The 24086-nt window shown below is 34.8% G+C and overlaps 1 protein-coding gene across 1 annotated transcript in view; it reads right to left on the bottom strand.

Moving 5' to 3' along the window:
- Positions 1-24086, bottom strand: part of MYO16 (myosin XVI) — a 675300-nt gene that overhangs the window by 175894 nt on the left and 475320 nt on the right. The window contains exons 23-26 of the mRNA XM_036754583.1: positions 15564-15639; positions 10401-10576; positions 7256-7336; positions 6783-6988 (exon numbers count right to left, since the gene is read on the bottom strand). Coding sequence (XP_036610478.1) covers positions 6783-6988; positions 7256-7336; positions 10401-10576; positions 15564-15639 — 539 coding nt within the window. The remainder of the gene's footprint in view (positions 1-6782; positions 6989-7255; positions 7337-10400; positions 10577-15563; positions 15640-24086) is intronic.

Genomic DNA, 24086 nt, shown 5'->3' with positions numbered 1-24086 from the left:
AGAATTAATTCAATAACTCACAAAAACATAAGGGAGAACTTGTTGGGGCTTAGATAGAAGCATGGTAGTCTAGCAACTCATTTTGTATAACTTCTTTTTGGTGTCCAACTATCAGCTATGGGGGGTAGAATGAGCAATTACAGGGAGATAGGCAAAATCAAGATGAGAACAGAAAATAGTGAGCCACCCAACTAATTTGGTATATGAGGGGGAATATTATAAAATAGTGCTGGAATGGTAAGTTGGAACTCTATTAAAGATGTCTTTGAATGCCACAATGAGTTCATCCTTAATTCATTAGGTAGAAAGGAGCCAGCAAAGGCTTTTTGATAGAAGAGCAAAGTGATCAGAATATTCAAAGATTTCACTAACATTAATGTAAAGGCTAGATTGGGAAGTGGGTGTGGGAAGAGCATGAAAATACAGAGACAATCTAAGTGGCTATTATGATCATCTAGGATAGATAAGAATGGTTGCAATGAGAGTGCAAAGAAAGGGACAAGCCCAAAAGAAGTTCTGGTTGTAACTGATATGATCCTCAACTATTCCCCTGAGCTTTAATAGCTTGAAACTGCACTAAGACTTTTGATATACCTTCTACTTTGGCCAGGGTGTGTGACATCTACTTTGCACTTGACCTATTTTGTCTTATGTCACAGATATTTATGTACAGATAACTGGATTTAATTCTTGGCTCTGCTATTACTATGTGTTTCCTTAGGAAAGTCACGTAAGTAATCTGTTTCAGTTTTCTCATCTGGGAAATGGGAATAAAAGTAACCAATGTGTATATAGCATTGTAAGGCTTGTAACAACCTTTATATAGACATGTGCCAGATGCAATGCTAAGTGCTACGGATACAAAAAGGAGGCAAAATACAATCACTCTCTGCCCTCAAATAACATACAGCTTAATGGGATAATCAACGAGATGAGCACTAGGGGTGTATTATCCCTATTTAAAAGTGAGAAAACTAAGGGTCAAAGAAGTTACATGAGTGAATGAAGGGATGAGAAAAAAAATGTGATTGTTATGAACAAGCATTGGGTCAAGTGCTGAGGATACAAACAGAAAAATGAAGACTGCTCCTGTTGTCAAGGAGTGCACATTCTAATGGGAGAGAAAACACACATAGGAGGCATCAGCCACATGTCAGATAGAAAGGTTCTATGGTCCATAGGATGCAGTGGCAAAGCAGATGGTAATGCAGCCACTTGAATGTCATTTTCATTGATCACACAGATAGCAAGTGTCAAAGAGGGGATTTAATCCCGGGTCTGCCTGACTCCAAGTCCAAAATTCTGTCCACAAAAACTAAACTGTATCTCCTCTTATAGTGACAAAGTACTTTAGAAAAATGAGAAAGGAAAGGGTAATTTCATTTAACTTTAACAGGAAGGTTTCATGCATGTGGTGACATGTGATTTGAGCCTGGTAGGAAGAGAAGGATTCAAAAAGCCAGACATAAGGAAGGAGTGAATTTCAGTCATGGGAGACAGTCTGCAAAAATGTGCTAAGCCAGGCAATGGCAGGTTGAGTTCAGGGAACAGTGAGTGGTCCAGCTTGACTGAAACAAAGTACTGGAGGGGGAGTAATGTGTAATACAACTGTCAGTTTGGATCCAGATTGTGTAAAGTCTTAAATGAATTCTCTTATTTTAATCAACCTTCTTTGTGGCTATTATTTTCCCTATATCTTTCTCTTCCCCGCTGTATTATCTGCAGATGTTATCTTCTTGATTTTTCCCCTCCTCCTATTTTTTTTCTTCCTTGACCACCTAGAAATAATAGAACTAACTTCCTTACAATTTATTCATTAAATAAGAATCAGGTGTTCCTCCTTAGCAGATAATATCCACAATCTTTTAAAGCAATATAAGAAATATGCTATGACATTTAAGAAATTTACTTTCATTCAGAAGTTCCAAACATAAAATAAAAGCTTTGCTATCTAACTTCTTCCTGAATGAAATTAACATAACCTTCCTTTTAGTGTTTCAAGGCTGTGTCATATTTTCCTCGTGGTTTGATTAAAAAAAGTTTGATTTTTTTGCTTCAAAAAAAAAAGCTTTGGTATCTCTGCCACATGAAATTTTACAAGAAAATAGAAAGCCATAATTTTTCAAGATATTTAACACTTAATTTTATCTAATAAGAAGAATGATCTACATTTTTAAAATTGTCACATTACAAACCATGGTACATTAAACAAGATTACAATTTATCTGCATTGCTATTTTAAAGCATTCCAGTTCTTTATTGTATGTGTATATGATTTGGACAATTAATTAAAATTGACTGATTTCATGTGGGGCCTCTTCATGGCACAGAGATGAGCTTGGGTTTTCAAAGGTTGTGCTAGCACTGTGCATTCTCTGGCAGATTCTCCAAATATAGACATGCTTTGAGTCTGGATCAAGAGAATTACTGTATCTGTTGGTCAAATATCAGACTAGCTAAGGAAGGAAGAATACATATTTGAAATGCTGAGCACTTAGTGATGATTTTGTTTGAGGTTCAGGGATGCTACAGCTACAGCAACCCTTACACTGGGTAGCATAGTCCCATCTCCTTTACCTGGATCAGTGATCATGATATGAATAGTTGGAATGAGGCCAGAGTGTCCTATGGAGTATATATTTCTTCAACCTTCGAAAGACATAATAACAATGTCCCTAGACTGTCTAAATTCCCCTTGGGAATGATTTTTAATCTGGTGCAAAATTTGGTAGTTCTAGCAGATTGATCAACATAGTTAAAAATGCTTCACAAAATGTATAAGACCTTTGCAATTTTGGCATAAATTATGCCCTGGTCAAAAAGCACACTTTGGAATTCATCCAGTTTCTTAGTGTGTGATTAGCACTGAATCAATATATTGGACACCAAGAAAGTGTTCAATAAATACTTCTAAAGTTGAATAAAGTTGTTGAATAAAGTATGTGAACACGTTTAATTGTGACCAAATTACTACAGTGTAGCAAATTCCCGATTATTGACAACGATTAAACAAAACAATCTTATAGCACAGCCATCTAATAGAATTTTTTTATGATGATACATGACAAAAATGAACACATTAATGTGATGACCTTTTACATTCTAAATCAATTTAAACATTTATTTAAAAATTTAAGTCAAGATATGTTCTATAACTTTATTATTCCCTTTGATATAGAAGAAAGCTAAGATTATTCTACAATATCAATTCATTCTATCTATTCATTTCAAATCTTTCAAATTGAACTCATCTTCTTTCTCATATAAGACTCTTGAGACTGACAAGTCCCCCCATGACTTCTTTATTTCTTAATAAATGTGACAGCATTTCTTTTAGTCACACCCGTTGAAGACCTGAATCAATTTTGACTCCTTCTCTGGCCTCTTAAATCCAATCAGTTTCTCTGTGCTCTTGATTCATACATTTGCAATATTGGTTGCATTCATCTTACCCCTATCTACTCCCATAACAACCAACTGCTGCTTCTGTGTAACTCTGGTCCAGTCTAGAGATTTTTAAGAGCTTCCTCCCTCATCTTCCTTCTTTTTGGTGTCTCTCCTTTCCAGATCATCATTCTCATCACTGCCTTCGATTATGATACTTTTCTGCTGAAAAACCTTCAAGTCACATCTATAGGTATACATAGATCCCTTGGCCAACATGGTCTGCAATATACTCACACCTATGGTTGATGTTCCTCCTTCCTCTCCTACTGTTTCCTCCTTTGCATTGTCCCTTGTGGGAACATTTCTATTTTTTAATTTTCAAAAAAATATTTTGCCGTTAATTTTTGAAATAAAGCATTTCCATAACACAATATAATAAAAAAGATAATTGCATATGAAACAGCAAATCAATTATGTACAACTTGCTATTCCTTTTAAATATGTAGTAAAGTTATTATGTAAATTTCTTTTTTTCTCTTTTTTTTCCTTCCCTCCCCCTCCTGCCCTGCCCTAGAGATGACTACCATTAGACACAAATAGGTATACACACAGACACACACACACACACATGTATATATGTATGTATATATACACACACATATATACATACATACATATATATGTTATGCATGTCTCTGTGTGTGCTTGCATGTGTGTGTATATACACACACATATATGTGTCAAATTATTCTATGCATCTATTTATCAGTTTTTTCTCTGGATGCATATAGCATCTTTCTTCATATATCCATTATAGTCAATTCGGGTATTTATAATAGTCAAAATGATTTATTAGCTCAAAGTCATTTTTAAAACAATATTGCTGTTACTATACATAATGTTCTCTTCATTCTGCTCACTTCATTCCTAACCATTTTGTGCACATCTTTCCATGCCTTTCTAAAATCCTTGAGCTCATCATTTCTTGTAGCACAGTAGCATTCCATCACAACCACATACCACAACTTGCATAGCCATTCCCCAATTGCTGGGGATCCCTGCAGTTTCCAGTTCTTTGCCACCACAAAGAGCTGCTATACTGCAGTAAATATCCAATTTACTTTCAAAGTTATAATTACTATTTGTAAATTTTCCTCCATCTTATTTTTGCTTATTATCAAAGGACTTGTCCCCCATTCTCTAGCTGCACCAGATGCATTGTTATTGTAGTTTTTCTAGAACTTTCAAGTTTACAAAGTGCTTTACCAATATTCCTACTTAATGTTCACAAAGACTCTGTAAGAGCTTTCACGGGGATTTATATCCATATTTTACAAATGAGGACCATGAGACAAGCAGTTTAAGTGACTTGTTCATGCTCACTCAGTTGGTAAGTGTCAGAAACAGGATTCAAACACAGATCTTGCAGACTGCTTTCCACTACACTAAGATGACTCTCAAACACAGTCCTGGATTTTCAACTTCTTTGTCTTTATTCACACTCATCCCTTTACACAGTGTTATAGTTGAGCATGATGTGGGCCAACAGACCCAGCACAACCTGGAGGATGACTATTGACCCTTGCTTTCAGAGAAGGGGAGCAGCTAATGATAATGTTTGCCTCAGGGTGTGATCATTCATATGGACTCACCTGGCCAATTCACACATATGAGCATCTATGAATAGCTTCCTTGCTCATCCTTGTCTGTCTAAATCCTATGCATCCTACTACTATGTCTATATCCCAAAGAAATTTAAAAGAAGGAAAAGGACCTATATTTACAACAAAATATTTATCATAAGGAAAGCAGAAAATTGGGGGGAAATTTTAGAGACAGTTTCTCAGATAAAGGTCCCGTATTTCTAATAGATAAAAATCTTTGTCAAATCTATAAGAATACGAGTCATTCATCAATTTCTATATGACCAAATGATATGAACAAGGAACTTTCCAATGAAGAAATCAAAATAATTTATAGTCACATGAAAAAATGTTCTAAACCATTATTGATTAGAGAAATGCAAATTAAAACAACCTTGAGATATCATTTCACACTTACTTGGCTAAAATGATTGAAGGGAAAAGTGGAAAATGTTGCAGGGTTTGTAAAAAAAGTTGGGGACACTAATTCATTGTTGGTGGAATTGTGAACTGATCCAACCATTTTGGAAAGCAATGTGGAATTATGTTCAAAGAGTTATTAAGCTGCCTATACCCTTCAACCCAGCAAGTCCATTCTTTGATCTATTTCCAAAGAGGCTTAGAGGAAAAGGAAAAGAACCTATGTGTTCTAAAATGTTTATAGCAGCTCTCTTTGTGATGGCAAAGAACTGGAAATTGCAGCAATGCCCATCAATTGGGGAATGGCTGAACAAGTGGCGGTATATGATTGTGATGGAATACTATTGTGCTATAAGAAACAATGAGCAGTATACTTTCAGAAAAACCTGGGAAGACTTACATGAACTGATGCAAAGTGAAATGAACAGAACCGGGAGAATGCTATACATAGTAACAGCAATATTACACAATGATCAACTACAGTAATCTAAGACAATATTTAAGGTCTTTTGAAAAATGCTATCCACATCCAGAGAAAGAACTGATAGAATCTGAATTCAGATAGAAGCATGTATTTTTTTTAGTTTATTTTTCCTGTTTTTATTCAGTTTTTTTTTACAACATAATTTACTATTGAAATATGTTTTGCATGACTGCACATATATTACCTTACAACAAATTGCTTGCCTTCTCAATGAGGAAAGAGGGAAGGCAGGAGGGAGAGAATTTAAAGTTCAAAAAAAAATTAAAGTTTTTTTTACATGTAATTAGAAGAAATGATGTTTTTAAATAAACACCACAAATAAATTCTATGCATTCTTCAAAGCCCATTTTGAATGTCTCTGCTTTCATGGATATTTCTCTGATTCCATAACTAGTCTTATCCTTCTTTGAACTAGCTAACCACTTGTTTGTGACTCTCTAAGTTACCTTATTCTGTCGTGTGTGTGTGTGTGTGTGTGTGTGTGTGTGTGAGAGAGAGAGAGAGAGAGAGAGAGAGAGAGAGAGAGAAATCTTTACATTCTCTTCAGTACCTAACACAGCATAAAGCTCATTAAATATCTATTGAATGAATTTTATATTTGCATAATTTCCACAAGTTTTGGGGTTTGAGTGGATGGGGAGGTCTTTTAGCTCTTTGGATGTGGTTCTCTCCATTTAAAATATGGTAATCTATGCCCAGTGAAATAGATTTCTCTTGAAAAAAATGCTTTGAGACCTCATCATAAACAACAACAACAGTGAAACACTCTGTTATGGCTCTTGGAGAATATCACAGCATGCTCTGTACCATAGGTAAAACAAGCTTTTATCTAGCTCAAAAGACTTTACCTTGACAAGAAATCATTGAAGGAGAGGCGGACTGGGTATCCATACCGAATGATCTTCACCATCTCTAAGACCCCAATATATTGTAGCTGAGCAGACACATAAAAATTATCAAAGGTATCTGGCAGCTTAGAGTTATTGGGTTTGATGCAATGAATAAAATGTGGTGTGCCCTTCTGAAGCTTCCCAATGATATCCATGAGAGATCTCTATGGAGAGAAGTAAAACCTAGTTGATTCTCAAAGGAACACATTGATTGACAAGAATGCATTTTATAATGAAATTTTGCATGTTCAAGTTATTTCTCTCATATTTACTGGGCATTATTTTTGGTTTAAGGATTAATGTGAATATCTAAGTTAATTTCATGAGCCAAATGGGGGAAAATCACTAAGATGCTAATCAAAACCCTCATATTTAATATAATTAAATGCCATTTTTACAACATGCATACAATCTTAAAAAATAACACTAACCCTGAGTTGTGATGCCACAGTGACTGGACCTCTCATTTCTAGTTTCTGCAGAAATGTAGAGGTTCCTTTCTTTTTAAACAGCTGCAAGGAGAAAAAAGAAAAGCACATGAGAAAGATTTTATCTGAATTTGAGAAAAGCAACACATCCATATCATCCATAAAATCCCTTGTAGGAAAATACAGACTTAGAGCATAAATTCTGAAGTCAGAACAAGAGCATTTTTAGCAATTTTAATATATGTTGGGGAAAGTGACCCAGTGAATGTATAAATAACTTTCTTTGAGTGGCAACTTTTCAAGAAAAGGGGTGTTTTCTGAGTCAGATTTGCCAACTTATTTTAAGTTGAGCACAAATATCCATTCAGACACTAGGTGACTGAATTGTTGGTGCAACAACATGTATGCTCTGTAGAAAATCATTCTGATAATTTGGGCTAAAATAGCAACACATATTTTTCATTATATGTAGCCTGCCAGGGGACAAAATGAGGAGTTTTTTTTTCTGTAAAGAAGCATTTTAACATCATTAGATTATACCTCTAAGTTTAACTCTAATCAGTAACTAAGTAGATGCTCTATTGGATATCTTTACAGTCAGTTTTTACTGATAAAATACATAAATATATCACTTGCTGTTGTAACAATCTGGCTAGCAGCTGCTGTGGGGGTGAAAGACCAACACAAGCCCAACAACAAGAATGCTGACAGCACAGGTTCTTTTGATCTGCTTTACTAAGGAAAGCAACATTAAGAGGTTATCAATCTTACTTTAATACAGCATACAAATATCATTTGCTTAGTTCAGGGGAAAAAGTCAGCAACCTGAACTTCAGAGCAAATACAAACAAATTACAAACAGCAACAGACAGACTTTGTCTGATTCAATTCTCAATGCATAGTTACCGGGGTTTAACAAAGTCCCCATATTCGGGTTTACAAGCTGGAGGGCTCTTAACTACAGCTGCCCAGAGTCTCCACACCAACACACCTCCAAAAGTGAGAGCCCCCAACAAATAGCTCTGTTCTCTGTTTTTATGAACTCCTTAGCTATCATCAAACATCATCTGAGTGACCAGAACTCAGGCTCCTACTATTGGTGCTGGTCCCAGCAACTCCCCTTAGGACCCTGAGGGCTTCACGCCCACTAGGCTTAGCACCTAGCAGATAGGGGTTTGGTCCTGGGGTTTAGCACCTAGTAAGACTCAATCAAAGATACCCAACTTAATTGGTTTATTTCTGTAAGATGTAATATAATAACAAACAGCATAATGTTAGGTTAAGTGAAAAAAAAAACATTCTCTTCTGTAGCTAAAATTTAAGAGGTTTAGAAGGAACAAAGGCTTTGAAAGCAATGTAATGGAAAGGATATTGAACAACAGAAGGATGTAAGGACAATTAATTATATCTCACCCAATAGTAAATTGGTTGTCTAATTTAGCATAATAATTCAGTAAGTTACACAGGTGCAACAGATTTGGCCTATCACATCTGGTGACCTAAAAATCTCAACCTAAAAAGTAAGAAGACAATTAGCTTTATCGCTCTAGTTGGGGTGAGAGTAGAGATAAAAAACACACAAACAACAAACTCTTTGCATCAATTTTGAACTATTTCCATCATAACAAGAACAGATTAATTTCATTGAGAAGAACAAAAAGTCAAATTTTCCTAATGAATTACACTTTTCAGACAAATGTGATAAGGAGGTCAGGTATAAAAGCAATTTGTATAAAAACAGTACTGTAGGTGTGGTGTCCAATTACAAGAGTGTGCTAGATGCTAATATTGCGCTCTCACAGGGTCTGAGGCATCCAGGATTAGAATACTTCTTAGGAAAGAAATGTAAGAACAGACGCTCAAGGAAAAGAACGAGAGGGGGTGAAGTCCCTATTAAGTAAATACCATCTCTTCAAATTAGACCCTTTTGTCTAATTTCTTACTGGGATAGAGAAGCTCCTGGGATTTATTTAACTTCTGGGAAATTTGGGTTAGGAAAAGGCTAATGGATTGCATTTAGATATGGGGAAATAATAGAATCTGTAACATTACATTTTGTCCTTTTATCAAATAATGTTTTTTTAAAAATATATAATAAAATAATTTGGCTGCATTGTAATGCAAATGAAAGGTTCAGGGGAGACCAAAAGGAACAGAGAAATTAACAAAATGATACCTTTTCTTGCTTATAGAGGCCACCATTTTCCAAGGATGAGATTTACTAAAAAATTCTTATCAGCATCAATATATGTACTTTGAATGAATTTTCATTCTTAAGTCTTCCATACCCACCATCCTCTGAAAAAATGATTTTCCATCCATGTCCAGTACCACATAATTTTTATAACACCACTCTAAAACAGAACTAAGCTTTTATTTCAATAAGTATAGCAAAATGCATTCCAACTAGGTATAGAACAGCATTTCTATTAACTGATCGTGCTGGACATCTTCCCAATTAGAGTTCCCTGTCTTTTTATAGTTTTGGCAGAGACAAGCAAGGGGAATAAAGAAACATTAAGATAGTGAATCAAAAAAACCTTCTAGATTGCTTCACCAATATTGGCCAATTCTCAATTCTGTTTATGGTTCCATTTTGTTCTACTAAATACGCAGAATATGTGGGGATATATTGTTGGATGGAACAAATATAAAATCAAAATTAAGTTGAAGGAAAATGTAAATACCTTCAAAATAAACTAAAAATATAAAGCTCTAGTCCATGAAAAATACACCATGTCTGTACAAGAACCTACAATTTATTGTTTGGAGACCAAAAACCTCTGAAGTGATTAATGTCAACAGAATAAGGAAGCTGTGTTTATCCCTCTAAGCCGACTGTCCCTGAAGTTACTTCCCATTCATCAAAAAGACAGCCATAGAGATGGAACATAAATAGGATGTTGCACAGACAACCAATAAAATTATTAATATTGTACTTGCTATTGAATTTTCACTATACTGTATTGTCCTGGGAAGAAAGTAGATTTCATACCTTCTTTCTCCAATTTTTTTTCAATGACTCTATTGTGTATAGTCATTGTCTCCCTGCATTTACATCCCATATGGAGGTAGAGATGGCTGAAAGAAATAATAAGGCTAAGGCAAATATATTAAGATAGGGAGAAGGATCACAAAGGATTCCTACCTTGCTGAGTTCCAGGTATTTCTTTGTTTCACTGGTAACTGAGGCAGCTGGCATTTTTTTACTGAGCATGTTAGATCTAGACCATCGAACTTTGAAGGAAGGGTAAGGAGATATGAGGGATCCTGTCTGTGTCAATTTGGACTGGAACAACTGATTGATCACTATGTTTTCACTTGCTGGAAGATAAATAAGTGTACAGGGTAAGTAGAGGTAGAAATATTTTATATCACACTTAAATTTATTCCCCAATTTATATGCCTAGGTCACTGAAAGAATAGGACCTAGAATGTGAATGAATGGATGTTTACTTTATTTATAAGCTTGAGTATGTTATTTACATGTATGTTTCCAACAGAAGAATAGTTTAATCACTTATTATCAGATGAAGATTTAGTGATCCTTCATGGGTGCAAATCAGTGAAGCCATTACTTTAAAGATCCTCTCTTTTCTAGTTCTAGAGAAAGATACCACAGAGCTAATACAATTGAACATTGTTAGACCATGTTATTGTAGCAAACCAAAATAACTAAGCAATTTTATCCTTTAATGCGTCTTTAATTGAATGAATGGATCACTTCTATCTATAGCAATTGCACTCATGTCCTTGAGTAGGACAATGCAAAGAAAGAATAGAAAATACATTAATAAGATCTCAAATTAAAAAAAAAAGCTTACACAAATATTTAAAAAGAAAAAAAACACACAAATATTAAAAAAGAAAAAAGTTTCTGAATTTGGAGTCAGAAGATTTGGGTTCGAATCACTACTCTACTACTTTCTTCCTGTGTAATTTTGGACATATCATTTGATCTCTCTAAACTTCAATTTCATAATGTGTAAAAAGATAGGATTGGCCTAGTCCCTCCAGCAATAATTCTGTGGTTATTCGAAAAAGAAAAGTTCTGAAACATGTACCTGGCTGATTCTACCTTTCTTCGGTAAAATATTATCAATCCCTCATAAAGATCATAGGGTCATAGATTTAGATTTGCCTTTACCTCAGAGACCATCTAGTCCAACTTTCTCATTCATGGATGAGCAAATAGTGGCCTAAAGAGATTATGTTGGTAAAATTGCTTTGAACTTAGATCTGACTCCAAATTTAGCATTCTTTCTACTCTTCTTCATTTATGAGAACTCTTTCACCAGGTTTTGAAAGAGGTAGCAGAGTTGGGAGTCTTGGTGTAGGCCAGGAAGGGCCACTACATGTATATGTGCGAAAAATTCTATCATCATGTTATTTCAGGAATTTATCCTCCAAATCGGAAAAAAATATTACTGGTCTGAAGATAAAGCATCTTTTCTTAGTGTTGAAAGGAACATTCAATGTTTGACACTGTGCTAAGTGCTGGAGAAACAAAGAAAAGAAAAAGACATTCCTACTTTCCAAGGCTCAAAGCCTAATGAAGTTGAATGCTAAGTGCTTTGCTCAACTTTCTGTGTAGCAATATAATCTAAATTCTGGTGATCATGTTTTCTATCAGTGTCAAAATCATTTCCCTCTGATGTTCAATGCCAATATGTAAATTTACATAGCACTTCTTCAAACATACATTGGTGGTGTTGGTTTCTGTGAACTGCTATTGCAAAAGGATTATAGCTCTATGGTTATTTATACATTTTATCCATGTGTAGTTCTTAATAAAAGGTCTCCCACAATTAGGTGCTTATTGATTATAACATATTTATGATAAAATATTATCTTTCATATATGAAATTAAATTTGCTGCAGTGATATAAATCTTCATTTATGAAGTTAAATCTAAATTATCATCTGCAATAAAAACAGAATATGCTTCACATAATTTTCAGAAGTTGGAATGACTTTGTGATTATCTGCCCACACACTCTCAATAGTATCCTTTTCAACTAAATGCAAACGTTGGAAAGAAAGCTCCCTGTAATCAAGGGGGCTGACTGTGTCGATGGAACACAGAAAAATTAACTAGTCCATCAGTACGGAGAATGAACTTGTAATCTTGGCCTCATTAACTTCCTGTTCTATTCAAATGAATTAACTGGCCTCTGACTCAAGTGGCATTTTACCTAATTATGCACACTCATTTTGAATTATTCAATTCAATTCATCAGAACTTACATTTTATAAAAGTGTGTCTGTACCTATTCTCCAACAGCAAAGGCTGCTGAATCAGGAAGAGGCATTGTGGACCTTGTTCCCAGCCATGCTAGCACATTAGTACCAGTAAAGAGAAGGAAATGCAAGTGTCTGCCATAAAAATCCTGAATCTGTAGGGATTCATATCGAGTCAGCTAGAGGGTCAGCTCCCTGGTGTTCTCTGCCCTTTGGCTTTCAAATACTGATGCCCTGGTTCAAAGTCCTTCTTTTAGTAATTAGTTCCCCCTCACCTCAGCTCCTTTAATAGTAGCATTCTAAAGACACCTTATAACAACTCTGGACTGGCTTTTTTCAGTCTATTTCCATAGAACCAAGTAGGGAATACTTTGTCCCTTCCCTCATGGATACGTGTAAGTAAGATACATCCTAACACTCATTCATTGTTAGGGGAGTTGTGAGGTGATCCACCCATTTTGGAGAGCAATTTGGAACTATACCCAAAGGGCTATGAAAATGTGCATACCCTTTGACCCAGCAATATCATTTCTAGGGCTAGATCTTAAAAAGATCATAAAAATGGGAAAAGGACCTACATGTACAAAAATATTTATAGCAGCTCTTTTTGTGGTGGCCAAGAACTGGAAATTGAGAGGATGCCCATCAATTGGGGAATAGCTGAACAAGTTTTGGTATATGAATGTAATGGAATACTCTTGTGCTATAAGAAATGATGAGCAAGCAGACTTCAGAGAAACCTAGAAAGATTTATATGAACTGATGCTGAATAAAGTGAGCAGAACCAGAGGAATATTGTACACAGTAACAGCCATGGTGTGCAATGACTGATTACTGAGATTATTATTATTATATTATAATATTATTATAGATTATCACTGAGGTTATACTGAGATTACATTGCTGAGAAGGGTTGCCATCCACATCCAGAGAAAGAACTATGGAGTCTGAATGCAAAGCAAAGCAGACTATTTTCTTTTTTTTTAATTTTGTTTTGTTTTTCATTCTCGTGGTTTCTCCCATCGTTATAATTCTTCTATACAATATGACTAATGTGAAAATATGTTTAATAGGAGTGTATATGTAGAACCTATATCAGATTGCAGGCCATTTTAGGGAGGGAGAGGGGAGAGGGGAGAGAAAATTAACTAATTAAAAAAGACACCTGCTAGTAAGGAGACACAGCATAAATTCTGAATAATATGAAATAAGACATGATAAATGAATAAGGAGGGACTAAACCAACAGTTATGAGAGGCCTTAGAGAGGAATAAATACAACTGAAATGGGAGGCTATATGATAAGAATACATTTGAGTTTTGTTCTAAAGTATGACCAGGTCCTGACATGTCAGATAAAACTGAGGAAGGAGAGGAAGGAAAGGCTTAGATTGTGATTCAAAAGATCACGCATTATGATAGAAATTCAACAGTGATAAAACAAGGATGATATAATAGGCATAGAAAGAGGTGCTTGCAATGATACAGAAGTGAGAAATCCTGTTATAGCAATTGGTCTAGCCTAGCTGATGTGTAGAATCTTTGGAGCCAGTCAACTACTATTTATTAAACACTTACTATGTACCAAGAAAGTTCTTGGACATAAGGCAGAAAAAGTAGATTGATGCCAGGTTGTGTTGCCTGTACAGTCTAAAGTTTATTCTAAAGGAGACCATTAAAAAGTTTTTGGAGAAGCAAAGGACATCCTATCTTCCTAAAAACATATTTGTTTAACAATGGCTTACATGACAAAGCCTACATATCTGAGGATGTTTTTTCCTCTTCTTTCTGTTTATTCCAAAGAACTTAAGAGCTAATAAATTTACAAAAAAACACTGTTTTCTTGTTCCTTCTTAAAACTTCATTGTAAGTTCATAGGAAAGAATGGCTATAAATATCCGACTCTATTAAGATAAGTGGGGTTTCAATTGCACTGCAGAATATATTTCTCTCCTAAATTTGCTTTCTATAGTCACAAGAACTCGATGAGCAAGAAAAAAGTTCCTCTAATTCTCTGAAAAACAATACCCTCAATGTACATTTTATACATTAGGACTTCATAAAAGATTATTGTCAAAAGAACATTGTAAAAGAAAGTTCAAACAAATGAGAACCTGAATAGCTCTAAAGTGATAATCAATAAAAATATATTCTGGGATCAATGCTTTCATTTCTTTCATTGTGCTCTTTATAACAATAGGTTCATATTTTTGTCAGTAGTCCCAGCTTTTAAAATGCAGCAACGATGATATTATCTGCCACAACAAATATCACGACCCATTTATAAGGGACAATATGTTGTTTCTGTAGTGTTGAGTTTAAAAGCTAATGAGACCTCCCTTTCTCCCCTTCTGCAATACTGTATGGGTGTCCTCTGTTTGGGTGGAAAGGAGTTTTAACCAAATTGTGAGAGGCGACCACAATATCATTTCCATACAGAAAACAGCCCCTTCTCACGTCATATACAACAATAGTTAAGAAAGAGGCACTTTTAATTTAATTTAGCTAATTGAAAATAGTTATTAGAAAAATCTGAATCACTGCAGAACTGCTGCTAATGAAAGCATTAACTAGAGAAGGCTGAAATCAAGATATATTCTACATGAGTGAAGGGATATGAAATGATAAGATTCTTCCACTTAGTGTACCTTGTTTGCTACTGAGTAACTAAGAAATATATAAGAATAAAACACCATTCCAAGCTGCACTCCAGAGCCATCTTAAGTAATGAAATTCATCCTGCTGCAGCCTAAATAACTTGGGAAGCCTGATTCATCTTCATTAGTTTTCACAGAAAAGCTTTTTTATATTCATATCACTAATGTTATATAAAGGTGTTTTACATTTCTATCTGCTAAAAGCTTAGTTAAATTATGGTTTCTACAGGACTTCAAATTAAATTGTAACCAATGTATAGTGCTCCAAGAGCCAGGCCATTATTATTCAGGGCATTAAAATGCAAACTATGTTTCAATTATTCTTTGGTTGGTGGCATATTTTATAAAACTGTGTTCAGGGTTAGAGAAATAAGAAATGATGGAATTTTTTAACAGTATTTTAAAAAGGCTTACTTTTCATTACAAATAGGAGATTTTGTGAAAGGGAGTCTTTATTTTTTTCAATTGCTCCAACAGCTTCGTAAGTTACCTGTAATGAAAGAAAATGGCATAATTACTAATGATTAATCATGACTGTGAAGATTATTTTCTTTAAAGAATAACTTGACTTTGCTGAAGTTTTAAATTATTCACTAAAAGAAAGCACCTATAAGTTGCAGAGTTGACAATGCATCAGTTTCAATGCTTCATCATTTCATTTTAAACTTGTTCACATTTAAACAATAGGTTCCTTTTGCATTTTAACTTGAAAAACCTTATTCTGATTCATGAGCTTAAGCGCTAATGGTAATGACTCCTACCTGGATAGCCCCTTTCATGCAGGAGAAGCAAAACCTCTTGGAAAACTGTACCAAATAGCAAAGTTTCCCTCTATCAATGAAACGAAAAGTGAGAAGTGCAATGGAAACTCTAAAATAACTTAAGGGCATTCCCAGACTGCTGAAACCTGATGATACTACCTTTGATTCTTTAAAGTGGGATAACTACATGAGAAAGTCCATTCTGTATTATCTGAATTCTAAATTAGTCATTTTCTCTTTTTTCATTTTTATTCATATTGAATTTAAATACAAAAAGACAAAAAACCCATTTCCTTGTACACAGCAAAATGCAAAAAAAAAGAATTCTGTATGAAACTACTAATCTCCATTTCACAATATTTACTTTAAAAAATACAACTACATAATAAATATTACACATCATTTTCAAATTTACCATTTTTCTGCACTTCCTTCTGAGTTTTCTTTCATTCTCTGCTGTGCATTTTTTTCCCCTCCCTCCCCACCCTTCACTAGAGATGGGCCTCCATTAGACACAAATATCTGTGTGTGTGTGTGTGTGGTTGTGTATGTGGGTGAGTGGATGGGTGTGTAAAACCATACTATGCATTTATTAGTTCTCTTCCTGGAGATGGATAGCATCTTCTTTCATAGGTCTTTTGTGGTTCATTTGAGTATTTTTAGTACTCAAAATGACTTAGTCCACAGCTGTTTTAAGAACTGTATACAGTGTTCTCTTGGTTCTGCTCGTTTCATTCTTCATTATTTCATGCAGGTCTTTTCATGTTTTTTCTAAAATCAGCCAGATCATCATTTCTTGTAGCACAGTAGTAGTCCATCACAACCACACACCACAACCTCTTTAGCCATTTCCCACTTGATGGGTATCCCCTCAATTATTACTTCATTACCATCACAGAGAACTGCTATAAATATTTTAGAATACATAAGTTCCTTTCCTTTATCCCTAATCACCCAATAGTGGTATTGCTAGGTCAAAGGGTATATACACAGTTTTATAACTTATTGTGCATAATTCTGCACTGCTCTCCAAAATGGGTGGAACAGTTCACATTTCCACCAACAGTGTATTAGTGTCTCAATTTTTTCATATCCTAGATCAGGCATTTTCAAGGTGCTGATATTTATAAGGCTTCCCTTGATTTACCCTAACCCCAAGTGTTCTCTTCTGCTTTGCGTGCCTCATACAACTTTGTCTTCTCTGAGCACTCATAGTCTAGCTTGTAATATAATGATTTGTTTCTGCATTGTATAACTCTTCTTAGATTGTTGGCTTCCTAAATAAAGGAACTATTTATTATTGATCAGGGTGGTATAATGAAACACATCCACAACAATAACAATAGCATATAAAAATCTTGAAAGCCAAGGCCAAGATTTAGTCCTAATTACATCAGCACCAGATGCTTCTGATGAAGCTGAAAACAGAATATCACTGATAGCCATAGAGGGAGATAATTGCAGTCATCGATATTTGGCTTTAAAATGGATTTTTATGCTTTTGTATGGAATTTAATGGGGGAATGCTTCAAATTAAATAATTAAGTAAACCCATGAAGGCCAAATTCTTCATCAGGTTCTCATTTTGTATGACTACAATTGATTTCACTGATTGTTCCTATTCCTGGAATGTTCTTCCTCTTCATCTCTACCTCTTTGCTACCCTAGATTCCTTCAAGTCCTACCTACATATTACCTTCTACAGCAAGCCTTTCCAGACCACCCCCCTTAATTTGAGTGTTTTGTGTTTCTTATTTATTATGCATATAGCTTATTTGTACAGTTGTTCGTATGTTATCTCCCCTGCTAGACTTGTTCGTCATGATCAGGGACTATCTTGCCTTTCCAATTCTTAGTACCATGACTGGCATATAATAGATGCTTAGTAAATGTTTATTGAATGATCAATTCATTAATCAATTTAACTATATCTTTTAATAAATCAGCATTTTTCATAATTCTCCATTAAGGTTGAAATGCAAATGCTATTACCTTCACATACTGAGAAATTATGATACAAATAGTATTTTCATACACCCTTGCCAGAGTGTCTTTAGGTAACAAGAGGTCAATACAGTCCTTTCATTCAACTGTTCAAAATAATTTCAAAAGAAAATAGTGTGCACACATACATACAAACATATAGACATACGGCATGTCCATGTGTATAGGTACGTCTATTGATAGATGCCTAATGTTTTATTTGTGCACAAGTCATGTTGAAGATTTATTATTAGTCAATAACTTATTTTGAGTTTAAATGGCAGGACCACAGTTATTACACTGATATCTCATTTTAAAACGGAATAATCAATGTGGCTAGGTGGCATAGTAGGTAGATTGCCAGGCCTGAAGTCAGGAAGACTCATCTTCCTGAGTTCAAATGTAGCCTTAGAGACTTGCTAGCTGTGTGATCTGGACAAGTCACTTAACCTTATTTGCCTCAGTTTCCTCATACTTAAAATGAGCTGGAGAAGGAAATGACAAACCACTCTTGTATCTTTGCCAAGAAAATCCCCCATGGGGTCACAAAGAATCAGACACAGAGAATGAAAATGACTGAACAACAAAATGATTGAAGGCACATATTTGCAATCTAATTGCTGGTTTAGAGAACTAACAGAAGCAATGTAACCTATTCTGAAAACAAACCTGGGAACTCACTAACATAGTGGAGGTAGCATTGCTTAGGGGAACAAGCTCTGGATTTGGAGTTAGAAACTCGGATTTAAATCCCAGCTCTATTGCTTTACTAGCTGTCTGACCTTGGGCAACTTTTTTGGCCCTTAATTTACTTATCTGTTAAAAATTCTGAACAGGACCAAATAACCACAAAGATTGCATCCAGACCTGAATCTAGGATCCTATGTCCTACAGAGCTAAGCTCCTCAGACACAAATAACAAATGCATTCTTACCCTCATCATGTGGCCTGTGAGTGATTAGTAAGTAGCTCATTAAAACCAAGGGAAGATTTGCTTGGCAGGACGAAGCCAGGCTGTTTGATATTTATTCATCACACATATGAGTAAAAACCAGAGAGAATACGGTTGCTGGATGACTTGGAATGAGTTATTTAACTACATTGTCCTTCATTCTCTTCATTGGAAAATTACAGGAGTTGGACTAGATGTTCTCTAAGGATTTTTCAAGCTCTAACATTCTCTGACACCATATTGTAGGAATTATTTTTTTCTATACTATGTGTACATTCACCATGTTAAAAATAATTTATTTCTAAATTTAAAAATTCAAAGCAAATGAAATAAATTAACCAGGATGGTGTAGCAAAGCAAATAATTTTAACTGTCAGTGCAGCATAATTAATATAATTGTGTAATTAATATAATTATATCATATAGTTGTGCATATGTAATTAAAGACTCTCATTACTGATTTGTGAAATTAATTATGTCCATTATGTTTTCAAAGCATATGACATTATATCTTATAAAATGACAATATACACCTGTTTCTAAGTAATCTTATCAATTATATTTGTAACAGGATACTGTTACATATTACATGAATAATTCTTGGCATACAATCTTCCTTTATGCCACAGATGTCACAAAGATCATAAGGGGATTAGCACAGGTGACTTTCATTATGTTTGTATTGGTTTCAATCTCAGATACTGCATTGATTTTTAATTCCATGTTGAAAACTATGTTTGAGTTCTAAAGTAGTAAGACCAACATAACAATAAAAATTTGACCAGAGATTACTTTTAGAAAAAAATGTTCTTTTGTTGATTTTAAGAATAGCATTAATATTATTTTGATAGGGACTTCCGACTTCATTGTTTGTGAAACTCCCCAGCATGAACACTCCCTCCATCAATGTGAATTGGCAAGTCTTCTGTAATATATGTATGACCTTGAAAGGTTGGGTGGATTTCTAAGAAGATGAATGACTTGCCAAAAGACATGCCAACAGTATGTGGCAGAGGCAAGACTCAAGGTCTTCTTGACCCTATTGCCAGTTCTATCTACTATTATATACCATCTCTCAATAACAAGATATAATGGGGGCAAAAAAGGGAAAGTAGCTAAGCTAATAATCATATTATCATTCCCAGTATCCTTAAATGACACAATAATGTATCCTAAACATAAAAATCCTTTAGTACACAAAAATTATTTGCTTCACACAGATGTTCAAGTGAATAAGCATTGATTAAGCACCTGCTAAGATTCATTGCAAGTATTCTTAATTTCTAGAATAGTTGATTTGACAAAAGCTACTGATTTGGGACTGGATTCTCCTGATTTATGACCATGAAATGTCAAGGATAAAAATTATTTTTAAGTTTTACTGAGTAAGATTCATGTATATTGTAATTGAATTATCACAAAATTCAAGTTTTTAGGATGTGAAATGAGGTTTATTTTATTTATTTTTCATATAGGTGTTTCCACAAGAAACTATAATCAAATTCTTGTTTGGACTATTTCAGTAGGCAAGAATTAGAGCAAAATCCCTCTTTAGCATTCTTTAGAACACAAAGTTAAAATTCTACTGAGTTATGGGTACAGAACACAAGGCAGTCTAGTGAGTTAGGCTTTTTATTTATTTGTTTCTTTGGGCAGAAGCCAGACCTTAGATTTCTTCGTTATACAAAACTATCAGTAATGGAACACTCTATTAATGAAGATCATCACCTTTTCTGTAACTTTTTATTTTAGAAAGCTGCCTGTAAACAATGAATGGTTAAGTGATTTATGCAGGGTCACATAACTAGTATGAATCAGAGGGAATATTTGTAATGCTGTGGGTTTCCTAAAATATCATCACCCCGTAGATAAGTTCTCAAATAATATGAATGGTTCTCAAGAAAAAAATTAGTAAACTACCAATGAAAGTATGCTCTAAATCAGTAATGACTGAAGAAATACAAATTAAAATACTCCCAGTGCTTTTACTTCACATCCTAAAGATCAGTAGGAATGATAAAAATTGGAACAACCAGTTCTGGCTGAGATATGGGGAGCTAGGCACATGAATGAACAGTCGGTGGAGTATCCTACCATTTTAGATATCAATTTGGAACAATATAGGAAAAGTAACTAGACTCTTTCTATGCTTTGACTCAGTGATCTCACTACTGAACCTATACATGGAAGGTAAAGACAAATAAAAGTCCAATATGTAGGAAAACATTCATAGCAGCAGTTTCTGTCGATGTAAAGCTCTGGAAACAAAGTGGGTACCCATTGGAGAATGTCTGAAAAAATTATGATATATGAATATAATAGAATATCATTGTCCATTAAGACACAATAAATATGAAAAATTCAGAAGGAAAAAATGGGAAGGCACATATATTGATACAGATTGAAATAAGCATAACCAAACAAACAACAGCTACAACAATTTACATGAAAAGATGAGTAAAAAGAAATCCAGATCTAAGCAACTGAAAAACAAATCAGCAATAGTAGCGAAGAATGTTTGGCAGAAAAGTGACTCCTAAGGCAGAATATACACATTGTCAGAAGGTTTTATAGTTGAGTGTTATTGCTTCTTTGTTTCGAAGAAAGGTTAAATTTGAAAGGTTAATTAGGGGAGGTATTTCCGGAAATGTTTTTGATGTTAAAACAAAAGGCATTGAAAAACTTATTTTCAAAAATGCCTAGAATATTAGAGAAACCATGGACATTTTAGCTTAAGCAACCATAGAACTGAAGCTTTTATTAAACTTTGCAGAAGAATTCTTGTCTTATTTCTGTAAGAAACCAACGAGCATTCATAAAAAGTTGTTAAATACCTTTTGGTAACTTTAAAATAATTGCTATATATTTTTCATGTCTAGTTTTACTACAAACAGGAATATTTGCCAAATATTTCTGTAAGATGAGTATACACTAAGAGAAGTCCATGCAAACTTAGGGGGAAGTGAGGTTTAGTGAAAAGAAGGTTGGACATGGAGTTAGGAAAAACTCGAGTTTCTATTTGACACTTACTAGCTGGATGACCATAAGTAAGTCATTTAACCTTCCTCTTCTATAAAAATGAGACTAATAATAATTGTAAAAGCCAACTCAGTTATAAAAATTGGATGACATAGTGCATACAAATTGCTTTGTAATCCTTAAAGCACTGTCAGCTTTTTTATTTTACTTTAGTAATGTTGAAAATATTCTAGGTTCAAAAAAATCTGTATTATTTTTTGTAAAAGTTGATTGCAGGGCAGCTAGGTGGTGCAGTGAGTAGAGCACCGGCCCTGGAGTCAGGAGAACCTGAGTTCAAATCCAGCCTCAGATCCTTGACACATGTACTAGCTATGTGACCTTGGGCAAGTCACTTAACCCCAATTGCCCTGCCTTCCCCCCTCCAAAAAAAGTTGATTGCAATAAAATAAATTATAGTGCATGAAGCAGTCAGGTCATATGAATCAGATAAGTAAATTCCAATTTGAAAAATGAAAACATTTCTTGAAAGAAACCCTAAAAAAATCAATGGAGATTTTAAGCAAAATAACTGGGAAATTCAAAGTACTTGTGTAAGAATCCTCAAGCAAATTCCTATTCACAAATGAAAACATTGCACAAATATAGATTAGTAGTCATCACTACCCCACCACTGAGAAATGGGAAGCCACAACAAGACTTTGATGAAAGAAAACTACAATTACCATTTTAAGTGAATTTTGCAATAATGCTTTAGTGTCTATTGGCTTATCATATCCATTCATCTGTCTGTGCAGCCATTCAACACTGAGTAGATACTGATAGAATCTGATGATGAAAGACATCAGTATAATATACTGACCAAATTCAATTTTGGCCTACATTTTTTTCTAAGAAAGGGGCCCTAAAGCGTAAGAATAACAGCCTACATGTATGCAGTGCTTAATAAAATGCAAAAAAATTGCTCCCCTGTCAACTTTATGAGCTACTTTATTGGAATAATGCTATTACCTCAATTAGTGTCATTTAAATGTTCAGTTATCTTCTTTATTCTTAAAATATCCAGATTCCCTTGTTCTTCTTATCTCTAGTCCTACATTTCCAACTTCCCAGGAGAACCTGAACATTCTTTCAGGCCATAAAAGTCAACATGATCAAAACTAAACTCATCATTGGCTCCACAGAAGCCCATCCCTCCTCTACACTTCCTTTTGCTTGTTGATGGCAAAGTCACCCTCCCAAGTACAGAGATTTTAAACCTTGGTCATCTTTGACTACTTCCCCTCTTCCAGTATTTCCCAATCTCATCCAATCAGAGACATCTCTTCTGTGTGCATATCACCTGATTCATTTTTTTTCTTCTCTTGTGATACTATCAGATACTCATCTCTTGCTTAAACTGAAGTCATAGATCTCTGCCTACAATGGCTTCCCATTTCAGTTCATACTTCACACAATCACCAAACTAATCTTCTTAATGTACAAAAAAGGGTCATGTTTTTTTTCTTACACAACAATATTCAATGATTTCACATTATAAATTCTTTGGCTTATCATTTAAATCCTTCCACCATGACCTACCTTTCTAGTCCCTTTTTTGCGTTATTCTCCTGCTTAATAGATTCTATGTCTAACCAAGTTAGACTAGCTTGTCTCCAGTCCATCTTACTCCCTGAATTCACAAAAGTCCCTCTCTCACAGAGGCTGCATGCGATTCCTATGCTTACCTGGCAACTATGACATGCATACTGGACCTAAAGCAGGACTTGGTCTATGAGTGCCAGTATGAGCAGCAGATCTACCAAGTGATTCCCAAAGTGATCCAGAGCTTTATCCAGTATTTCCACAAAACCAATTCTGACCTTATGGAACAAAGAAAATCAATTTCTTCTTTTGATTTGCTGGCAGTCAATACAAATGCAATACAGTCAAAAAATCAAAAGAGCAAATTGACTTTCTTTGTTCCACCTTCCCAGATCTGGAATGTCCACCGCATCCTCAGAATGCTTAATTTCCTACTAGACAAATCCAATATCAACCAGCCTATTAATGAAAGTATTGACCTACAGCTACAGGAGAAGTACCATGACAAGATGCTGTGAATGCAGAAGGGGGACCACCAGGTGTTCAAGGAGCTCTTTTGCTATCCCAATTTTAAGCAACATACACCCCATCTACCACAAGAAGCCCCTTCTGTAGTAGTGTTTGTGGAGGAGATGCAAGCTGAACTCTCCACTATCTGGAGCTTTCTCAGGCTCTATGCTA

The sequence above is a fragment of the Trichosurus vulpecula genome, chromosome 4, assembly GCF_011100635.1.
Source record: "Trichosurus vulpecula isolate mTriVul1 chromosome 4, mTriVul1.pri, whole genome shotgun sequence".
Classification (NCBI taxonomy): Eukaryota; Metazoa; Chordata; class Mammalia; order Diprotodontia; family Phalangeridae; genus Trichosurus; species Trichosurus vulpecula.
This window is presented reverse-complemented; position numbering and strand designations above follow the sequence as displayed.